Source organism: Bos indicus x Bos taurus, chromosome 9 (genome assembly GCF_003369695.1).
Source record: "Bos indicus x Bos taurus breed Angus x Brahman F1 hybrid chromosome 9, Bos_hybrid_MaternalHap_v2.0, whole genome shotgun sequence".
NCBI classification, from domain to species: Eukaryota; Metazoa; Chordata; class Mammalia; order Artiodactyla; family Bovidae; genus Bos; species Bos indicus x Bos taurus.
This window is the reverse complement of record NC_040084.1, coordinates 81,666,765-81,690,400: the sequence shown is the minus strand read 5'-3', so window position 1 is coordinate 81,690,400 and position 23,636 is coordinate 81,666,765. Positions and strand designations below refer to the sequence as shown.

The following is a 23,636-nucleotide window of genomic DNA, read 5'->3' as shown; positions in this document are numbered from 1 at the left end:
TAAAGGTAGTAACACAAGTCACAGAGAATTGGAAAGAGTACTCAAGGCAGGGCCCCCAGGGCAAAGGTCCTGAACTGGGAGGGCACTGGCTGTGTACAAGGAGCAAGAGGTCAAGGGGAGATAAAGCCAGATCACCCAGGGCCTGTGGGTCACTGCCAGGTCTTTGGCTTTTTCAATAAGTAAAATGGGAAGTAGCTGCAGAACTGTGAATGCAGAATGACATAATCCTGTGCTTATGCCTTAAACAGAAGTTTAAACCTCTGTTTTAACAGGCTCACTCTGCTGCTGGTTCAGACCAGCCTCAGTGGGACAAGGACGGAAGTAGGGAGACCACGGAGCAGGGAAGGGAGGCTGCAGAAATTCAGGCACGCATCACAGTGGCCTCGCCCACGCCGGTGGCAGTGGAGATGCTAACACTGGACTAGGAATCTGTAGGAAGAGGGTCAGGAAAATAGAGCCACCAGGACTTCCTGAGGGACTGGATGTGGTTACAAGAGAAAGAAGGAACCACAGAGATGACTCCAGCATTTTCAACCTTCAACCTGAGCAACTGGAAAAATCAGATTGCCTTTAGGAGAGATGGGCAAAATGGTGGGATCAGGTTTGGCCTGGGGGGAGATGAGGAGTTCAGATTTGGGCATGTAAGTGGAGATGACAAGCAGGCATCTGTTAATGTAAGTATGAAGCTCAGGGGAAGATGCTGGGGCCAGAGATAGAAATGTGAGTCCAGTGTTCAGACGGTATTTAAAACAAGACTGAAGAAGGACAGAGGGAGTAACTGGTAATAATGAAGAGGTCCAAGGACTATACCGTGGATCCTCCAATGGGAGGAAGAAGAATCAGCAAAGGAAAAGGAGAGGGAAACTGGGAAGAGTGTGGTGCTTTCCACTGGGAAAACTGTGGAAGACAAGTGAAGGAAGTGCTTCCTGGAGGAACAAACGATGGACTGTGTTGACACTACTGAGAGATCGAGCAAAATGAGGACTGGAAACTGACTGGCAGATTTAGCAACAGGGAAGTCTCCAGTAACTTTGCCAAGTGCAGTTTCAGTTGCATGGTAGAAGCTATGCACTTACGTGCCATTAAAGTGGTTTAGGAAAGAATGAAAGGAGAGGACTTGGCGACTGTGTATAAAAACCTCTTCAGAGGAAGTATTTTTATACAGGGGAACAAAGAAATAAGATGATAAGTGGAGAGAGGTGGAAGATCAAGAGTGAAAGATATTTTTAGAGAATAAAAGTAGTAGTTCATATGCCGATGGAAAAAATCCACCAGAAAGGAAAATAGTAAGGACGCAGAAGGTACACTGAAAATATCCTCGAGTGAGCAATACATGAACCATGAACTTTCAGACATCCAAGCCGATTTTAGAAAAGGCAGAGGAACCAGAGATCAAATTGACAACATCCGCTGGATCATTGAAAAAGCAAGAGAGTTCCAGAAAGACATCTAGTTCTGCTTTATTGACTATGCCAAAGCCTTTGACTGTGTGGATCACAATAAACTGTGGAAAATTCTGAAAGAGATGGGAATTCCAGACCACCTGACCTGCCTCTTGAGAAACCTATATACAGGTCAGGACGCAACAGTTAGAACTGGACATGGAACAACAGATTGGTTCCAAATAGGAAAAGGAGTACATCAAGGTTGTATACTGTCACCCTGCTTATTTAACTTATATGCAGAGTACATCATGAGAAACGCTGGGCTGGACGGGAGAAATATCACTAACCTCAGATATGCAGATACCACCCTTATGGCAGAAAGTGAAGAGGAACTAAAAAGCCTCTTGATGAAAGTGAAAGAGGAGAGTGAAAAAGTTGGCTTAAAGCTCAACATTCAGAAAACTAAGATCATGGCATCTGGTCCCATCACTTCATGGGAAATAGATGGGGAAACAGTGGAAATAGTGTCAGAATTTATTTTTGGGGGGCTCCAAAATCACTGCAGATGGTGATTGCAGCCATGAAATTAAAAGACGCTTACTCCTTGGAAGGAACGTTATGACCAACCTAGATAGCATATTGAAAAGCGAGACATTACTTTGCCAATAAAGGTCCGTCTAGTCAAGGCTATGGTTTTTCCAGTGGTCATGTATGGATGTGAGAGTTGGACTGTGAAGAAAGCTGAGCACCAAAGAATTGATGCTTTTGAACTGTGGTGTTGGAGAAGACTCTTGAGAGTCCCTTGGACTGCAAGGAGTTCCAACCAGTCCATCCTAAAGGAGATCACTTCTGGGTGTTCATTGGAAGGACTGATGCTGAGGCTGAAACTCTAATACTTTGGCCACCTCATGAGAAGAGTTGACTCATTGGAAAAGACCCTGATGCTGGGAGGGATAGGGGGCAGGAGGAGAAGGGGACGCCAGAGGATGAGATGGCTGGATGGCATCACCAACTCAATGCACATGATTTCGGGTGAACTCCGGGAGTTGGTGATGGACAGGGAGGCCTGGCGTGCTGCGATTCATGGGGTCGCAAAGAGTCGGACATGACTGAGTGAATGAACTGAACTGAACTGAGCAAGAGAGGATGGGATACCATTATATGGTGGGGATGGCCTTGGGCAGGAGCTGGTTAGAAGTAGATGGATTGTCAGAACTTATAGATTCCTCTTCAGTTGACTTCAGTTTTCTTAGGACAAGAGTAGGCAAAGTCATCAGCTAAGAGTCAAAATAGGAAGGAAGGGGTGAATATTTCAGGAAAGAGGAGATGGTATGAAATCATCATGCAGAAGAGTGGAAGATGAGTACCAAGTAGCGTGAAGGTCTCATGCATGATTTTACATTACACGAAGGCAAGGAATGAAGGATGTGTTTTTTTCCAGCCAAGGTCTCTGCATGGGGACTGCTAGAAAATAGGTAGAGACTTAGATTAACCAGGGATGGGGCTTGACAGTTATGACAAAGCAAGCACGTCAAGGGAATTGAAGGCATGAGAAAGGAATGCTTTTGATTGGCAATCTCAGTAAAGGGCAAAGGGATAGGCAACAGCATAATGACAGTGGGATGGCAGATTCTAGACTCTGCTGAAGCAGAAACTGCTCAACTTACAATGCAAGAGGGAGTGAGCTAGAAGTCTAAGATGTGGTGGCCAGAAAGTGTGACACTTGAAATTCAGACTGTGGAGGACCTGCCGTCCTAAATGATGATACGGTTTGGCCAGGATAGAAGCACTGAAGTGAAAGACAAGATCATTAGAAAGAGAAACTCAAAAACTGAGAGTATAGTGTTGAAAGAATCATCTATGTTTACATTAAAATCACGAAAACAAGAGTATCTTTTTAAAATTTTTTTACTGAAGTATAGTTGGTTTACAGTATCATGTTAGTTTCAGGTGTACAGCACAGTGATTCAGATATATACTTTGCTTTCTTCTTCTGATTCTTTCCTTTATAGGTTATTACAAAATGTTGAGTAGAGTTCCCTGTGCCATTTGTTGCTGCTCAGTCACTAAGTCGTGTCCAGCTGTTTGTGACCCCATGGACTGCAGCACGTCAGGCTCCTCTGTCCTCCACTAATCTCCCAGAGTTTGCTCAAATTCATGTCTATTGAGTCAGTGATGATACGCCCTGGGATTTCTTTGGAGGGAATGATGCTGAAGCTGAAACTCCAGTACTTTGGCCACCTCACGCGAAGAGCTGAGTCACTGGAAAAGACTCTGATGCTGGGAGGGATTGGGGGCAGGAGGAGAAGGGGACGCCAGAGGATGAGATGGCTGGATGGCATCACTGACTCGATGGACTTGAGTCTGAGTGAACTCTGGGAGTCGGTGATGGACAGGGAGGCCTGGAGTGCTGTGATTCATGGGGTCGCAAAGAGTCGGACACGACTGAGCGACTGAACTGAACTGAACTGAGTCAGTGATGCTATCTAACCATCTCATCCTCTGGCACCCCCTTTTCCTTTTGCTTTCAATTGTTCCCAGCATCAGGGTCTTTTCCAAACAGTCGGCTCTTCATATCAAGTAGCCAAAGTATTAGAGATCCAGCTTTAGCAACAGTCCTCCCAGTGAATATTCAGAGTTGATTTCCTTTAGGATTAACTAGTTTGATCTCCCTGTGTCACACAGTAGGTCTTTGTTGGTCATCTGTTTTATATAGAGTAGTTTATATATGTTAATCCCAACCTTCTATTTTATCCCTCCCTGATCCTGTCGTCTTTGGTAGTCACAAGTTTTGTTTCAAAAAGAGTGACTTTTAGAGAGAGTTAACAGTGAACCAAGAGGTAAAATGACCAAGAAATGAGAGGGAGTGATGGGGGACAGAGTGATATCTCAACAGTGACATTTAGTGGGTGATGCAATTCAATGATATGAGACTTAAGCTGGGGGTGGCGGTGAGGGTGCGGTCTGGTCAGCATGTGGCATGAGAAGCAAAGGGTACATGACCTGATCTCTCAAAACAAAAAAAGAGAGGGTAGAAGAAAGATATCAGAAAGGCCATCAGGAAGTAGGGTTCTCATGTGAGGACCACTACTCTTACTCCAAGAGTACAAGAGAGACTGCTGGCCCATTTTCAAGTGACAAATATATCATCATTTGCAAAAAATGTTTGATGTTAAAAAAATGAAGCATTGTGATACCCACTCCACCTGAGCTTGATGAAGCACAAGTTCCACTAATTAAAAAAAAAAGATCTGAGCCAGATTATTAATTAGCAATTTGTCTGATTATTTGCTACTTTTAGCAACAAAAGGGAAAGATTCTTCAACAAATATAAATTCATTATATGCAAAACTGGGATCAAACATTATCAGAAATTTTGCCCTTCAAGCTTTGTGTCTACTCACCCTCATCCTGGCAATCAGGTCTTTTGTTTGAATGGCCCTGAGACAAAAGAGGTGACATACAGGCAATAGTGTGGGTCCCCAAACTCATGTCAGCATGTCAGACCGCCAATTTAGTTCCCATCAGAAAAGACTGAAACCCTACAAGAGACTAATAAGATGTAAGTTTCTGGTGGATGATAGGCCTCCTTTGAGAAAAAAAATTAAAACTGTGGACACCTTTTTCCCAGAAAACATGCAGAGGCATATTTAGTAAAAATTCTGGACACATTACAAGCATTTCTTAATAACCCTCTCCACTCCCTCCCAAGCTAACCAAGTCAGCGAGAATAATATCTGCAAGTTGGTTTCCTATGACTCTTGGAGATAAATACAGTCAACTCCGAAGGGGTTAACTACCAATATCTGCTAAAAATATTAAAAATCAAAAATCACTTCTTAATTCCTCATTTTCCACTGCCATCATCTACCATGTCTTAAATTACCCTTTTTCCAGATGCTCATTCTAGGGTCAGTCAAAAATCTCAGACAATATGAAAAGAAATAAAACAGTTCTTGACAAAATTTGAAAAATTTTAAGGATGTGTTTAAAAGAGTTCCATGGATATTGAGGAAAATAGTCAAGACTCCAGCTGTCAATTTTCAAGGATGTGATCCTAGTCTGGGCCACACTCCTAGGAGATGTAGATAATGGGTAGACAGGCAAACAGACAGACAGACAGAAGGACAGAAAGAAAGAATACATCCCCTAATCATCTTTCTCCCCTAAAATGGCTCAGAAGGTAAAGAATCTGCCTACAATGCAGAAGACCTGGGTTCAATCCCTGGGTCAGGAAGATCCCCTGAAGGGAATGGCAACCCAATCTAGTCAGTATTCTTGTCTGGAGAATTCCATGGATAGAGGGGCCTGGAGGGCTACAGTCCATGGAGTCGCAAAAGAGTCAGACATGACTGAGCAAATAACACTAACACTCAACAATCTCTCTCCCCCAAAACTTTAACAGAAAGGCTACTCCTGCCAGGTGCTGAAAGCAGAAAGCAGACTCCTTCCCCACCACTCCATCCCATTCTGTCTATCTCTTGCCTAAAGTTTTCCAACTCTCCCCTCTTCTTATGCCAATCACCACTCCTTAGTTCAGGCCAACAATACCCCTCATTCTTCACCTGTGACAGTCACACAGTGGTCCTCCAGGCCTCTAGCCTAGCCCCATCCACCGCCCCAACACAAGTCATCTATTCTGCAAAGAAAATCTCATCAGATCAGCCCTCTATTTAAAACTTCTCAGAGAAGCAAAACCTTCTAAAACCAGGAGTGAGAGAGAGGAGGACATCACCAATTGCCAGAAAAAAATAAATAGCGTGTGATCAGATACTTGAATTGAGGTTTATGTTGTAGTGTGTGTAATCTGTGTGTGTGTGTGTGTGTGTGTGTGTGTGTGTGTGTGTGTTGGGGGAGGAATTTGGGAAATATCTGGAAACTGGACAATTTTTTTTTTTAATGCTGAGGTTTGAAAAAATAAGAACTATTTCAAACCCACAAACAGGAGAATGGCACGGTGTATATCATTGAAGGGATGCTAGGCTGTATTACACAGAAGACAGCACACACCTTCATTCATTCTTCCAGCAGCTCCAAGTGCTGGCGCTGAGAAGCCATAGCTCTGCATAGCTCCAGGAATGGCAGTTGGCCCAATGTAGTTGACTTGGCCAGACTTTCACTTCTCCTTCTAGGGTCAGCCTAAAGCCAGTACACAGGCCAAGACATGAGCCCCAAAGCTCGACACCATGGTCTCACTTGGGGAAACCTCTGAAGAGCCACCCCAGCTGTAGGGCTCTCTAAGGAGTCAGATGGTCCCCTGCTGTAACTGAGCTGAAGTTCAGATTTTCCCTACACTTTCCCAAACTTTCTTCCCTCATTTCTTTCAGGAACTATTCTCATATCCGGTATATCATTTCTACATTTTTTTTGGTATGGACTGCTTCATTATTTTTTAAAATAGTGTTAAATTTTAAATTAAAAAAAAAAATCCTTTCAGAGTTCCATGTGCTATACAGTAGGTCCTTGTGGTTACCCATTTTAAATAAAGTAGTGTATACATGTCCATCCCAAACTCCCTGACTATCCCTTCCCACTATCCTCCCCACACCCCAGGAACCGTAACGTTGCTCTGGAAGTCTTTGCGTCTATTTCTGTTCAGTAAGTAGTTTCATTTGTATCATTTCTTTTTAGATTCCACGAATAAGTGATGTCACACAATATATCTCCTTCTCGTCTGACTTGCTTCCCTAAGTATGACACTCTCTAGATCCATCCATGTTACTGCAAATGGCATTATTTCATTCTTTTTAATAGCTGAGTAGTATTGAATGCAGGAGAAGGGGATGACAGAGGATGAGATGGTTGGATGGCATCACCAACTCGATGGACATGAGTTTGAGCAACCTCCGGGAGTTGGTGAAGGACAGGGAAGCCTGGTGTGCCGCAGTCCATGGGGTCACAAAGAGTCGAGCACGACTAAGTGACTGAACTGAAGTGAATATTCCATTGTATATATGGACCACATCTTCTTTATCCATCCCCCTGTCGATGGACATTTAGGTTGCATCCATGTCTTTTGCTGTTGTAAACAGCTCACTGTTATGTGACAGCCTGGATGGGAGGGGACTTGGGGAAGAATGGATACCTATATGTGTATGGCTGAGTCCCTTCTCTGTTCACCTGAAACCATCACAACATTGCTTGTTAATCGGCTATACCCCAGTCCAAAACAAAACAAAATTTTTAAATCCTTTCAGAGTTACTCAGGATACAACCCAAACTCCCAACCATGGCTTATAAGACTTCAACAGCTGGTCTCAGCTTAACTTCCCAGCCTTTACTTTTACTTCTCAACCCCACTTCGGCCACACTGAGTGATCTGCGGTTTTAACCTCCAAACCTCTGACATGTCATTGACTCCCTTTATTTCAATAGCCCTCCTCATCTCCCTCTGCCCACTTTTTGTCTCACTTGTATTCACTCTTCTGATCTTAGTTTAAATATCTCTCCTCAGGAAAGAAACCTTTCCTGAGACCCCTAGACATCAGCTACCCTTCCAGGGAGCTCACACAGCAACCTGTGCTGTTTCACTTTTTAAAACTCTAACTGCCTGCTCAATCTGTTTACTTAAAAGCTTGCGCAACCGCCCTCTCCGGGCAAAAGATTAACTGACCTCTGAAACTATGTCTTAGTCAGCCTGTGCCAATCCAAGGGCTTGACATATAGTAGGCGACAACACGCTAGTTAAAACGTCTTTTACAGATAGGATGGATGGACGGTTGGTTAGAAGGACAGATGGATGAATAGATAGATAGGGAAGTAGGTAGGCAGAGACAGACAAGTAAGTCCTTCCCTAACAATGTCCATAATAGAAAATAAAGCTGAATCTTGAAGCCAGATTCACAACCTCAAGATACAATTAAATTGGCCAAGTCAAAACCTTAGAAACCACAATGTACAACCCAACAACATAGAATTTTCTAGCTAGCTCTTCTGTTTCTCCTTAAAGGTCAAGGGAATGACTGTTCTGAAATATCAGCTTCTATATTAGAATTTAAAGTTAGCCCACTGAATATTAGGATTTGAAAGACAGAACTCAAGAGAAAAACAATATGACAATAGTAACTTCTTCTTTCTTCTATTCCTCAAACCTCTACAACAGAGCATCACATTAGGAAAAGCATCTGTTACCTGAATAATTATGATTTTTGAGCATCCCTGCTTTATTGACTGGACTCCAATGACCTTTGCACCACTTAATTGTTTCCTAAATGAGAGGTATTTCTCAACATCTGTTCTTGATTTGTTTTTAAATTGCATTTACTCTATCCTAAAACTCCAGTACTTTGGCCACCTCATGCGAAGAGTTGACTCATTGGAAAAGACTCTGATGCTGGGAGGGATTGGGGGCAGGAGGAGAAGGGGACGACAGAGGATGAGATGGCTGGATGGCATCACTGACTCGATGGACGTGAGTCTCAGTGAACTCCAGGAGTTGGTGATGGACAGGGAGGCCTGGCGTGCTGCGATTCATGGGGTCGCAAAGAGTCAGACACGACTGAGCAACTGAACTGAACTGAACTGATCTGTTGAAAGTGAAATCAGTTATATAGGATGACACTATCCTCACATGAAACATCCTATTCTTCATTTAAGTTTCCTCTGAAATAGTTTTCCAGGCTCTTTTCACACATAAATTTTCTTCCCACTGTCCAAGACTATTCCCTTCAAGATAAAATTAATATTACCTTTCTTTGCCTCCTTTTCAAAGAGCTTTTATATTATCTTTTTTCTTATTTTAATCAACCTACTTTTTTCCTAAAGCATGACATTTCTTTCGGAATATACATATAGAAAAAAATTACAAATGCTATTAAAACAATTCAATTCAAAGTCACCTGAACAAGCCGACCAAGAGCACTACTTTAGAAAAACAGCAATTGTTAATGTAATTAAGGAGTAAAAGCTACCTTTAAAATGTAGAAATTAATCAAGTTAAGCATATTAATTCTGGAGGAAGAGCAAATACTAAAAGGGCTGTAACATGATTTATAACATAATTTTTAAAATTATACATCTGATTGAAAAATATGTATATGAATTATAATGTGAAAAGCTATCTATCAGGTTGAAGAATAGAAAACAAATCCCTTGAAGCGAAGTTTACCTTATAGCTTTATACATGTTGTTACTAACTGCAAACCATCTTTCAAATCCTCTCCCCTACTCCTCTACACTCATACCACTCTGGTCCAAGCTCCTATGATCTCTAACCTTAGTTATTTTCACAACTTATCTGCTCCCTTCCTCCATTCAACTCTGCTCTCTTTAAAATGTATCATTCATACTGTGCACCAAGCTATCTTTTTGAAAAACAATACTTACTCCATCATTAACCCACTTAAAATCCTATAGTAGCTCCCAACAGGGAAAAGATCAAACCTCTTAGCCTGCTTTCAAAGAGCTTTCAAAATCTGGTCCCAACCTCTCTCCTCATCTACAACACCCCAGCCACACTTACCTACCAGCTGCAGGCTCAAAATACACTGTTCTTTCCCATCACCTTGGAACGCCCTCCCTTCACAGCCACACAACTACCTCTTATGCATCCCTCAAGGCACACCTCAACTTCCTTCCTCTTAGGGCTCTCTCTTTCCCAATGAAGTAGGACATGTCCTTCCTCCTCCCCTGATTCCCCAGCTTTGGATACACTACACAGGGTTTGTGCAGGGCTGTCTCCTTACACCTCTCTTCCCAACCAGCCTGAGAACACCTGAATGAAGCAGAGACCGATGTCTTGCTCACCTCTGGACCCATCATCGAGCTACACTGAATGAATGACAAGCATGTGCTGAGTGAATAAGGTACGTATAACATCAAGTCTGATTATTTTAAACCATAAAAGAACATGGCGAGCCTTTATTGAGCACTTAGTGTGTGCGGAGACTAAGCTAAAGGCGGCATCAGAAGGTCGTTAGGAAAGCACGTGCCCATACACAAGCAAGAGGAGCCAAAAATAGAAATAAAGAGTGAACAAGAGGGATTGATTGTGGCTCTGTGATCGATCAAAGACTAGAATGCTTTGTGGCATTTATGCTGATGTTTGAAAGATGGAGGTTTCAAAACCAAGGGGTGGGGAGGGAAGAACAATCAAACAGAGAAAACAAAGCAAGCCACGTCCCAAAGACAAGAAAAGGACCACAGGCCGTCCTCACTAGCACCGTGCACCTCCCTCACAGGGTATTTTTTGGAGGGAGGGAGACATAAAAAGATAGGTCAGCATCAGACTTCCCTAAGTGTTTCATTGAAACTTGCATGCAAATGAGTTCCCCTCTCTGAGCAATCTGCCTTGATGCCAGGTCCCCAGAGTAAGATCTGTGCTACACCAAATGCTCCAAAAGGCTAGTCCCAGACAGACAGCAAGCATGCGTGTGCATTCTCCAAATAACAACACCCTTCTATCTTCTAACAGGCTACATCTCTTGAAAAAGCACATGTAAGTTAGAATAATTCAAGTCACTCTGATTTTTTTTCTAGAGACACAGTATTACAATGGGATTTAATACATGATTAAGGGTCTGTTCTTGATGAAAGTTAAAGAGAGTGAAAAAGTTGGCTTAAAGCTCAACATTCAGAAAACTAAGATCATGGCACCTGGTCCCATCATTTCATGGGAAATAGATGGGGAAACAGTGGAAACAGTGTCAGACTTTATTTTTCTGGGCTCCAAAATCACCACAGATGGTGACTGCAGCCATGAAATCAAAAGACGCTTATTCCTTGGAAGGAAAGTTATGACCAACCTAGATAGCATATTCAAAAGCAGAGACATTACTTTGCCAACAAGGGTCCGTCTAGTCAAGGCTATGGTTTTTCCAGTGGTCATGTATGGATGTGAGAGTTGGACTGTGAAGAAAGCTGAGCACCAAAGAATTGATGCTTTTGAACTGTGGTGTTGGAGAAGACTCTTGAGAGTCCCTTGGAGTGCAAGGAGATCCAACCAGTCCATCCTAAAGGAGACCAGTCCTGGGCGTTCATTGGAAGGACTGAGGCTGAGGCTGAAACTCCAGTACTTTGGCCACCTCATGCGAAGAATTGACTCACTGGAAAAGACCCTGATGCTGGGAGGGATTGGGGGCAGGAGGAGAAGGGGACAACAGAGGATGAGATGGCTGGATGGCATCACCAACTCGATGGACATGAGTCTGAGTGAACTCCGGGAGTTGGTGATGAACAGGGAGGCCTGGCATGCTGTGATTCATGGAGTCGCAAAGAGTCGGACACGACTGAGCAACTCAACTGAACTAAACTGAACTGATGTTATAGAACTGACCACAGATACTATAAGTAGAAGCACAAAAATAAATAGCTTTACATTCCACAGTATAACATTTTCTAAACACCTTACAAAGGGACTATAAGGATAACAAAGTAAATAGAGCATAAAGTGAAAGTCGCTCAGTTGTGTCTGACTCTTTGAGACCCCATGGACTGCATAGTCCATGGAATTTTCTAGGTCAGAATACTGGAGTGGGTATCCTTTCCCTTCTCCAGGGCATTGTCCCAACCCAGGGATCAAACCCAGGTCTCCCACATTGCAGGCAATTCTTTACCAGCTGAGCCACAAGGGAAGCCCAGGAATACTGGAGTGGGTAGCCTACTCCTCCTCCAAGGGATCTTCCCAACTCAGGAATTGAACCAGGGTCTCCTGCTTTGCAGGCGGATTCTTTACCAACTGAGCTATGAAGGAAGTATCAAATAGAGTATACCTGGAGTTTTATCTCAGAGCATCCCAGGAGGTGGCTTCTGGATATGGCCCATGGCCTTCAACACCAAAGAAGACTCAGTCACTCTCCCAGCTGTAAGTCAGACTTGCATTTTAAAAGACAGTATTTTGATAAGGGGTCACTTTTCTTGCAAACTTTAGAATTCCCTTAGTAAAATCCAAACATGGCTCGTACACAAAAAGTAAAGAAAGATGAAAGAAAGAAGTAGACCATTCCACATGGATAGGAATCCATTTCACCGGTATCTCAGTTGGTAAAGAATTTACCTGCAATGCAGGAGACCAGGGTTCAGTCCCTGGGTTGGGAAGATCCCCTGGAGAAGGAAATGACAATCCACTGCAGTATTCTTGCCTGGAAAAATCTCATGGACAGACAAGCCTGGCAGGCTACAGTCTATGAGGTAGCAAGGGTCGGAAACGACTTAGCGACTAAACCTATGTATAGGGTTACCCACTCCAGTACTCTTGCCTGGAAAATCCCATGGACGGAGGAGCCTGGTAGGCTGCAGTCCATGGGGTCGCTGAGAGTCGGACACGACTGAGCAGACTTCACTTTCACTTTTCACTTTCATGTATTGGAGAAGGAAATGGCAACCGACTCCAGTGTTCTTGCCTGGAGAATCCCAGGGACCGGGGAGCCTGGTGGGCTGCTGTCTATGGGGTCACACAGAGTTGGACACGACTGAAGTGACTTAGCATAGCATAGCATAGCACAGCACTGTATAGCCCAGGGAACTCTACTTGGTGCTCTGTGGTCACCTAAACTGGAAGGAAATCCAAGAAAGAGGGGATATATGTATGCATGCATGCTCAATCACTCAGTCACGTCCGACTCTTTGCAACACCATGGACTGCAGCCCTCTAGGCTCCTCTGTCCATGGGATTTCCCAGGCAAGAATACTGGAGTGGGTTGCCATTTCCTTCTCCAGGGGATCTTCCCAACTCAGAGATCAAACCTGTGTCTCCTGCGTTGGCAGGAGGATTCTTTACCACTGAGCCATCTGGGAAGCCCAATGTATGTATACATATGGATGGTTCACTTTGCTGTACAGCAGAAACTGACACAGCAGTGTAAACCAACTATACTCCAATTTTTAGAAAAAGAGGCAGAAGTTGGAGGGATGCTGCCACAAGCCAGTGAAAGCCAGGAGCCACCAGAAGCTGAAAGAGGCAAGGGGAATTCTTTCCTGGAAACTTCAGAAGGAACAAGGCCCTGCTGACACCTCTGTCTTGGGCTTCTAGCCTCCAGAACTGGGAAACTATAGACTTTTATTGTTTTAAACCATAAAACTTGTGGTCATTGTGTTACAGAAGCCATAGAAACTAATACAGGGGGGTTGATCCTTGGTTTCCTTTACAAACTTAAACTCCTTTCAGCAGCTTAAACCGCAGTTGATGTATTTGATTATCTTTTAAGACAATTCAATTATCTGACAAGTAAACCTCAAATGTACTTAAATTCTTATAACTCTAATATTGGACTTGGAGGGCATTATCCTCCAAGCGAAATAAATGAGACAGAGAAAGACAAATGCTATATGGTATCACATGTGGAATCTAAAAAATACAACAAACTAGGGAATATGACAAAAAAGTAGCAGACTCATGGACACAAAGAACATACTAGTTCACAACATGCAGAATAGAGTTAATAATTTATAATAACTATAAATGGAGTGTAACATTTAAAACTTGTGAATTACTATATTGTACACCCACAACAGATTGTATTACTGTACATCAAACATGGCTCAATAAAAAATAAAGATTATTAAAAAAATAAATACAATTACAAAAACAAAGAGGCAAATACAATTGTAATACCTTATTAACCTTAAAGAAGATAAGAAAACTAGCATCAAGTTACTATGTTCTTGCACTTTATATCTTAGAGACCATCCCATATCAATACAGAAAGAACCTGTGATTTTTCATTGCAAATAATTACACTGTGTGAATAAATTATAACTTAAGTAAAAAGAAAGAAAATCAACATAAAGGATGGATGTGGGATTTTTCCTCACCATGAGTCAAACCATATCTGTCTTGGAAATTTTTCTTAGAAAAAACAGACAATAAGTTTTTATGATAAGCCCAGAGTATTCCATGAAAGAATTCAGGTTTCTACTCTAACCTTGCAGCAGGAAGAGGTTAAATGCACCAAACTGAAGACCAAGGTGCTCCAAGAAGAACTATTTCAAGGCTGAATATTTTGGTAGGATCTTCCAGTTCAACAGTCCACAATAAGAAATGCACCAAAGTTTCATCACTCTCCTGCTCTCTTTACACAATTTTACCTTTGCTCAGCACAAGAATACAAGGCAAAAGAAAAGAAGTCCAAAACCACAAAATCCACTACCTCTTAAAATTATTTAAAAAGAAGAGGTTGTAAGTAGAAATAGTCTTCAACATTGGACCGTAACTCTCCTTTCTCCTCTGAAATGCACAGACCACTTTCACTTTGGTTCCAAGAGTCTTAAACCTGCTTCCGTTGCCCATAAATCAATGGCACTAAACAGAGTAACTGCAGAGCTTGTTAGAACTCCAGACGCCGGGACCCCACCCCACGTGACTGAGTCGGAATCCCAAAGGGTGGTTCTGACACGCAGCCAGAGTTAGGAACTCTGAGAGGCTGAGCCCAAAACCCGACTTTCAAAATAAAAGCATATGTCGACATCTATGTAATTACTGAACTAATGAAAATCACAAGACTCACCCATAAGGAGCAAGAGAACCAATCAATTCGTATTAAAGCCTTTTTCACATAAATATCCTACACCAAAATCTTAATCAGAACAAGGCATGAGACAAATCTGCAAACATTCAAACAATGGAATTAGAGAAGATGATCTCATCAGATAATATCTTTTTAATCATGGGATTTTTCTAACGTGCCAGTTTAGAGACAGAAAGTCATATTTTTTACTGGATTTCTCTGCTGTATCAGAAATGTCATTATCAATGTGTTTGTCAATGTGCTTTGTTCTGATCTTCAGGAAAAAGAATGTTACATAATTCAATAAAGTCAATACTGAGATTGATGAACTGGACAGAAATTATAATAATTAGCCTGCCACCCACCCACCAAAAAAAGTTCATTTGAAAATATTCACCTACAAAATGTTATTCTCCTGCTTTACACCTTGATTTTAATGACTGTGACAAACATAACAGATTTTTTTTTTTGCTTTTTTAAGTGAACAGATCTCAAAATCGGTATAAGGTTGTGCCAATGCAAACTTTAATCTTAACTGCCAAGAGGGCACACACACAAACAATTCCTATTACTGGCTAGGCTAGGAGAACAAGCTTCTGACAGAGAAGGTTCACAGAATATAAATAAATCTCAGGTGTTTGGTTGTGAAAAGGCACGAATGTCAAGGCCAGAGAGCTACATGGAACCTGGGACGATCTGCCTCCCACACTTGACCTATGTAAATCCAGGGGTAGAGCAAGGAAAAGGGAAAGGACTAGGTCTAGCTCAGATTTCTCAGTCCACAACCGTCATTTCGACAGTAAATATATATTAAAGTTTCACACCGATTCACCTCTCAAATACTAAACTGACTGTATTTATTATTAAGCAATTAAAGCACACCAAAAAATAAAAAGAGTAAAACAGTAAATATGTATGCCTACACACACACACACACACACACAAACCGCTTAAAGAGGAAAAAAAAAATCTAACCAGTACATGTGAAACCACCTAAGTACTCTTTCGCAATAGAATTTTAACTAATATTTACAACTGCTTCAATGATCTTGCATGTTCCCTTGTTTCTTGAAAATCATCCTATCAACGTCTAGTTCAAATCTGGGCTCAAATAAGGTTCAATAAAACTGAGCTTTCCATTCTGTCTATATACTAAAGACTTCTACTGCTTAGGACATTCTCCAAAATTTATGTTTTCCTGTGGAGAACAGATCACCTACACAGCTTTCCCAACCTTAGTAACAGGTCATGAGAATTACATGAATGCAGAAATCTTTTTTATGATGGCACTATTTCAGCCTAATGAGGTACCAACACAGAATATTTTATGTGCATGACAAGAATAGCTGCTCTCCTCTGTTAGAGTTGAATTTCCACCAGGGTCACTGTCCCTCACCACAAATCCCCAGGGCTCATGGAAAAAAACCAAACACGCTCAAAGACTCCCTTCAAAGCACAGGCATTCCAGCCAAGTAATGCTTCTAGGGGGCGGGGGGAGAGAAAAAAAACTATTTTTCACAGTCCCTTAAACTCTTTAGGAAAATTCCCCACACAGATATTTCTTTAAAGGAAAGATAAAGAAGACCAATACAACGTAACCACTGTTTTTCCTAAAGAAAGGCCTCTAAAAGATAAACAAATAAGGTAACCTTCCTCCCAGCTTCATAAAACCACATCTTTTAAGAAAGTTTAAACATAGTATCATGCAAACACAGTATCATTGTCAGGCCTGTTATAAATGTAACCAGGTATAATATTCCATAGTAAAGAATTCATTTTATTTTTATTTCACTGGGCTCCCTTTTCTCCCCTCCCAGTCGACTCCTCCCCAGCCAACCCTTTCAATGCCATAGATACCCATCCAGGCATCAGACCAGGCCTCAAACTGTGCCAGACTGCAGTTCATCTGAAATCCAGTACCTTTTTTTTTCACCAGCCAGTTAAAAGCCTTGAGCAGCAGGCAAAGGAAAAGAGAAAAGGGAATTCATGTCAGAAACAGATTATTAGTTTTTCTACCTTCCACCCAGAGGACTGTCAGTCCTCTGCTATTTTCCTTTGCTAACTTCTAGAAGAGAATGATAGAGACCAGAGCCAATAATCAGGGCTGAGAGCGGCAGGTCGTGTCTCCTGTGATCGACCTTCCCATGGCAGGACAGGATGCCCGCCAGCGGCTGGAGCAGCTCTATCTCACAGCCAAAGGCCCCAATTTTGTAACCACAAAGGCAGAGGCAGAGGGATGTAGCAAAACAATTAATACTCTGCAAAATTTCTAAGGAATTAATTTAGGCATGAAAAAAACAAAGGACCATCTGGCAGCAACAAAATAAACTACCTGGTAAATTAGGAAACTGGGTACTCTATACAGAGTTCGAATGCAGAGTTTCTGGAGTCAGATCAGCTGAGTTCTCACCCCAGCTCTGACATTTCTAACTCCGTAGCCTTTTTCATTGAATAGACATTCATTGCTTACCTGCTATGAGCTAGACACTGGGCTGAGTCCCAGGGATGCATGGGTCCCTGCTCTTGTGGAATTAAGCTGAGTAGGACATTGAAAGAAAAGTTCAGGTGTTAGTTGCCCAGTTGTGTCTGACTCTTGACGACGGCATGGACTGTAAGGCTTCTCTGTCAGTGGAATTCTCCAGGCAAGAATACTGGAGTGGGTAGCCATTCTCTTCTCCAGGGGATCTTTCCCACCCAGGGATCAAACCTGGGTCTCCTGCATTCCAGGCAGATTCTTTACTATCTCAGCTACCAAGGAAGCTAACACACACACACACACACACACACACACACAAAGAGAAACAAGAAAACTACCAGAGAGTGACTGGGCATAGGGGGAACTTAAATATACAGATACAGTCAAAAGTGACTGGGAGTGACCTTCCTCATGGTCTTCTGGCTAAGACTCTGCACTCCCGAAGCAGGGGGCCCGGTTCAATCCCTAGTTGGAGAACTAGATCCCGCACGTCACAACTAAAAGATTCTGTATGCCGAAACAAAGACTGAAGATCCCTGGTGCCACAACTAAGGCCTGGCACAGCCCAACATTAAAGATTTATTTATTTGACTGTGCCAGGTCTTCGTTGCATTACGTGGGATTTTTCATCGCCCAGACTCTACTGTGTCGGTCGAGCTTAGCTGCTCCACAGCATGTGAGACCTTAGTTTCCAGTGTTGTTGTTTAGTCACTAAGTCATGTCTGACTCTTTTGTGACCACAGACTGTAGCCTGCTAGGCTCCTCTGTCCGTGGGATTTCCCAGGCAAGAATACTGGAGCGGGTTGCCATTTCCTTCTCCAGGGGATCCTCCCAACCCAGGGATCGAACCTGCATCTCCTGCATCTCCTGCATTAGCAGGTGGATTCTTTACCAGGTTTAGCCACCAGGGAAAACCCTTAGATCCTGAACCAGGGATCAACCCACATTCCTGCACTGCAAGGCAGATTCTTAACCACTGGAGGGACAGGAAAGTCTTGTAAATAAATAGTAACAACAACAACAAAAAGATGACTGGGAGAGTTACTTCCTAAAGTCAGCAGGCAAGTTTTCTCAGAGGTGATACTAAAGCCTAGATCTACCTAATAAGAGGAGCCTATCAGGCAAAGACAGGGAAAGAGGGATGTGCAAAGGCCCTGAGCCAGGCATGGCTGGGCCGCTGCAGAAATAGAAAGAAGGTCAGTTTGGCAAATTAGTTCTGTGTGGCTCATGTCTGTCATGTGTAAAACAGTCGTTGTGAGGATGAAACTCTGAGCACCACATCTGCACACTGTATGTATTCAATAAATGTCAGTTGCTAGAATTATCATAATCAATGAGATCCCATCACTAGAGGTGTGCAAGAAGAGGTTGGGTACACAGGGGCATGGCCAGGCAACAGGACCTCTCAGGTTCCATCAACAATTAGGTCAGGATTACACAAGAAGAGAAAAAGTGAAGGAAGCAATGATAAAAATGTTACACTCAGGCTTCCTGCCTAAAGGCTGTTAAAGAACGCTTTGAATCATACAACAATGAGGAGTTTTACCGACTAATTCATTCAACAAATGGCCCCTTCCCATGTGAAAATCTATGATTCTAATCCCTACTAGTCAAAATCCCCACAAAGAGCTAGTTGGCACAGTCTTTAGCCCTGAGGTCTACCCTCTTTATGGGGCTTTGAGCTAAAACTTACCAGAACAGCATTGAGAAGAACAGAAAAGGTTGACTTATTCTATGTTAGTGGCATTAAAGTGTCAGTATTGATAGAATAAAATAGCAGTGAGGCTATTCTTTGATTTTACACATATCTCAAACCACTTTATTATTTCATGTTTAAAATGTTCCAAGCAGAAGTTTACACACCACAGACTCCATTGATAATATATTTCACTTAAAAAAAAAAAATCTTACTCTTGATCTACTCTCAAAATATGTAATAAACTGTAAAACTTTCTGAAGCTCACTAATTCCGGCTATCAAAGATGTACTGATTAATAACAGACAAATTTGTCTTGCATGTCTTTAAGTTAGGGAAAGATTTATTTTTACCCAACCCCAAGCCCTGAATCATTAAAGATCATATTCTTTCAAGTTCTTTTCTAAAATTCACTCATATCCAAGACGAATGTATTACAATCATTTAAAAATACATGATTTTTATATTCATGAAATATTTCATCACCTACTCTTGATATTTCAGATTTCTGTTTAGTTGGTAGAAATTACTTTAAAAATTATTAAACCTCATACACTGCATAAAGCAAATTAATATTGAATGAGGGCAATATAAACAATCTTAATACCTTAACATAAAATGCACCAATACTTAAGCCAGGCTTTTAGACTGTTCAAACTTAAGGATTTGAGGAGGAACAAGATAAATCTTCACGAACCAAGACAAAAGTTTATCAGTATAATCTCAGCATCAGGTCTTCCCTACCCCAATCTCTATCCCCTCCACCATAACTAGACCCTCAAAAGGTAGAAACACAGAATAGATTTGAATCAAAATTCTCCTATAGGAGAATATGAATTATATGTATATGATTCCTTTGACTTTCAGAAAGCAAGATTGACATTAACAGGCCCATTCAAATCCAAATTTATCTACTGCCTTTTGCAACATAATCCAGCCAAAAGAATGTGATTCAGATCTCAGCTATGCAACAGCTAAATTTTCAATGCTTTTTGAAGTAGGAGCCATCAAAAATAAAAAAGAAAGTAACAGTCATCACCTTGGCATTAAAACACTTGAAGCAATTTGAGATTTTTAAGAATACTTTAGAAATACTTTAAGAAGTAATACAAAAAAAAAAAAAAAAAGTAATACAGGCTCATTGAAAAGCCTTTAACGTGCATATGAGTAAAAAAGAGAAAAATAATAATCCCCAAATACAAGGATGACCACCATTAACATTTTCATGTACATTCTATTGAACTTTATTGGAAAAAAATTTTTTTCACATAAATGACTTTATATTGGACATAATTTTTATATAACAACATCAAGAACATGTTTCTATGTTCATATATATACATATTCATTAACATTTTTATGAATGTATAATCTTTACTTTATGAATACACCTTAATTAGCTCCACTGAGATTCTATATGATTTAGTCAAGTGCCCTACACTTAAGGAACAGCATAGGCTAATCATTGTTTCCTAAAGTTATTTGCCTATCACATTCTTTTTGAACTTATATATTAGAATTTATGCTTATTTCAAATGTTTTGGTAAATTATGATTTAATCAACCCTCAGTATTGGATTTTTATGGTATTTCTAATTTTTTTTCTATAATAAAAATGCTATGATCAACTTTTTGCTTGTATATTTCTGTATCTTCCCTAGGAACAAAACTTCAAAAATAGAGGTACTGAGCCAACTGGAATGCCTATGTTAAAAATATAATAAGTTCAACCCAACTGTCCCCAGTAGTATATGAGAATAGTCAGTCTTTTGAAATGGTCATTTTTATTTTATTTTTTTTTAACTTATTATTTTTTAATTTATTTGGCTGCCTCAGATCTTAGTTGCTGTACACAAGATCTTTTGATACTGTGCTTGGGCCCCAAGGCATGTGGGATTTAAGTTCCCTGACCAGAGGTTGAACCTGAGTCGTCTGCATTGCAAGGCAGATTCTTAACCACTGGACCACCAGGGAAGTCCCAGAAATGATCATTTTTAATTTAAAGAGTAGTTTAAAAGTTATGTGTACTCATCATATATAATGAGTATTTTTAAACTTATATAATTACTTTTTTATGGACATGGTTAAAGTACACAGTTATAAATATCAAAGGTCTTACCATAATGGAGGTTGACTCAGAAAACTATTTAAGAACATAACTCCTCACAATTTATAGAACATGACAAGCATGGATACATTAAACTGTCTCACTGTCATCTTCCTCCTTGTTAACATCTATATTTTTCTGGACATACATTCTGTACTGTTTAGAAGATATTAGTAATCCCTTACATCAACACAGTACTTTATACAAGTAAAGCATTTAAATCAAGACAGATTTTAGGGGGCATTAAACTTTCTCGGAACATACTTTAAAATAGGATGTTAAGCTGTACCCCCCGAAAAGATCCTTCAAACTACACAGTAGTGGCTACACATTTAGAGCCAAGACTGTAATAACCAATCTTTACCAATCAACCAACACCAGGGCCATGAAGGGAAATATACCTTAAATGTGTGTGTGTCAGTACATCAGTCATGTCCAACTCTTTGTGACCCCATGAACTGTAGCTCACCAGGCTCCTCTGTCCATGGAATTCTCTAGGCTAGAACACTGGAGTGGGTTACCATTCCCTTCTCTGGGGGATCTTCCTGACCCAGAGATCAAAGCCGGGTCTCCCATTACAGGCAGATTCTTTACCATCTGAACCACCAGAGAAACCCTCATCTCTATTAATTTAGAGCCTATTTTCAGTGCATATTTCTACAGATTCATACAATAAAAAGCAACCTTCTAACATAATATAAAGATGGTTCACATAGCAAAAACAGACATGAGGTTCCTTTTTTGGTTTTAAAGTGACACTGGGTATTAAGTTTATAGCCCAAACTAACTCTCAAAGTTACTTAAGTATAGTGTTCACACCCCGGGTGAAGTTCTGTGTAATTTTCAAAACTCAGGTCCTGGCTCCTCAAAAATATCCCCCCATAGAGTCTATCTCAGACTCATATTTGTTGCTTTTTAAAAATACCGAAATTTTTACTTAGTAGGTCTGGAGTGGAGCCAATTTCTCTGTATTAAAAAAAATAAAAACAAACCCTCCCCAGTTGATTCAGTTATACAGCCAGAGTGGTAAAGTACTTGGTTATATAAAAAGACTGGGGGAGGGAGTGACATCCTTACATAATCAATTTAAATCTTCAATGAAAACCATTCATCTGTCTTAATCTGGTTTCCTAGATAACCTAGGTAAAACTGTACCTTGAGAGGTTTATAAGATGCTTCGAAAAGGGAAACAGAGGTAGAAGAACACCTGTTGGCCTAGCACTGGATAGAAATGGGATGGGGGAGAGGGTGTATGAAAGCAAATCTCAAGAGGACTACCCACCCCATCTGAAACCACACCATTTCTTACCTAAAGAATCATTTTTTAAGCTGCATTTTTATGTTCAAGAGGTTTCTTATAAATGAACAGCAATCAGCTAACAGGTAGCAGTTTCACCAAGCAATGCCAATCAACATACCAGGAGACCAAGATGGATTGAGAAATTAAGACAGAATACACAGAGATATCAAGAAGGACATGGCAGCCCACTCCAGCATTCCTGCCTAGAGAATCCCCATGGACAGAGGAGCCTGGCAGGCTACAGTCCACGGGGTTGCAAAGAGTTGGACACAACTAAGCGACTAAGCACAGCACACACAGAGATATTGTATTACCTTTTACAGTGTAATAGTCATTTGTCAGATTTCTGTTTCTCAGAAGAAGTTTGTCTCATAAGAACAGTACAAAACAAACAAAATCTCATGTCTTCTAAGCAGCTTATGAACAAAAATCAGCCATTTTCTGAAGCTTCCATTACTTACCAGATCTGGACTTAATGATGTCGCTGAACTCATTCTGCCCATCGTCTGCTCTGGCCTCGTGTTCTCCATACTTGGCCATCTTAGTTGTGTTTCAATATAATCCAAAGGCTTGACAAGATCCTCTTTTAAAGACTTTCAATTTTCTATAATTATCAACATCAATACCTAAAGAGAAAGGGAAAACATAGATTTTAAAAAATATACAAGACTATATTAATATGTTGTAATATATTAATACATGCTGACATATTATATATAACATATTTCATATAGATGTAACATATAACCATAATATATATCAGAGCTGTATAATATATATGACTATAAATATTAAAATATATGTATATATATTATATATGGGCTTCCTGGTGGCTCAGTGGTAAAGAATCCACCTGCCATTGCAGGAGACGCAGGGGTCTAGGATTCAATCCCTAGGTCAGGAAGATCCCCTGGAGAAGGGCATGACAATCCACTCCAGTATCCTTGCCTGGAGAATCCCATGGACAGAGGAGCCTGGTGGACTAACGTCCATGGGGTTGCAAAGAGCCGGACATGACTGAGCAACTAACACTTTCACTTTCATATATAATGCACTGATCTGGGCAATGGAAATATAACTATCAAAGAGACAAAACCTATACTAGTTTGAAATCCACAGACACCAAGCAATTAATTATATAATGGAGTGTTTCATTATACTACTAATATGTTACCAAAGTACAAAGGAGAAGCATAGAGTAATATGAGCATACTGCAGAGACGAATCTGAC

General features: G+C 41.0%; 1 protein-coding gene across 1 annotated transcript in view; it reads right to left on the bottom strand.

The window, feature by feature from the left end:
* UTRN (utrophin) overlaps window positions 1–23,636 on the bottom strand; it is a 557,360-nt gene that overhangs the window by 528,032 nt on the left and 5,692 nt on the right. The window contains 1 exon segment of the mRNA XM_027551766.1: window positions 22,867–23,031. Within this exon segment, the coding sequence (XP_027407567.1) occupies window positions 22,867–22,945 (79 nt within the window). The 5' untranslated portion in view covers window positions 22,946–23,031.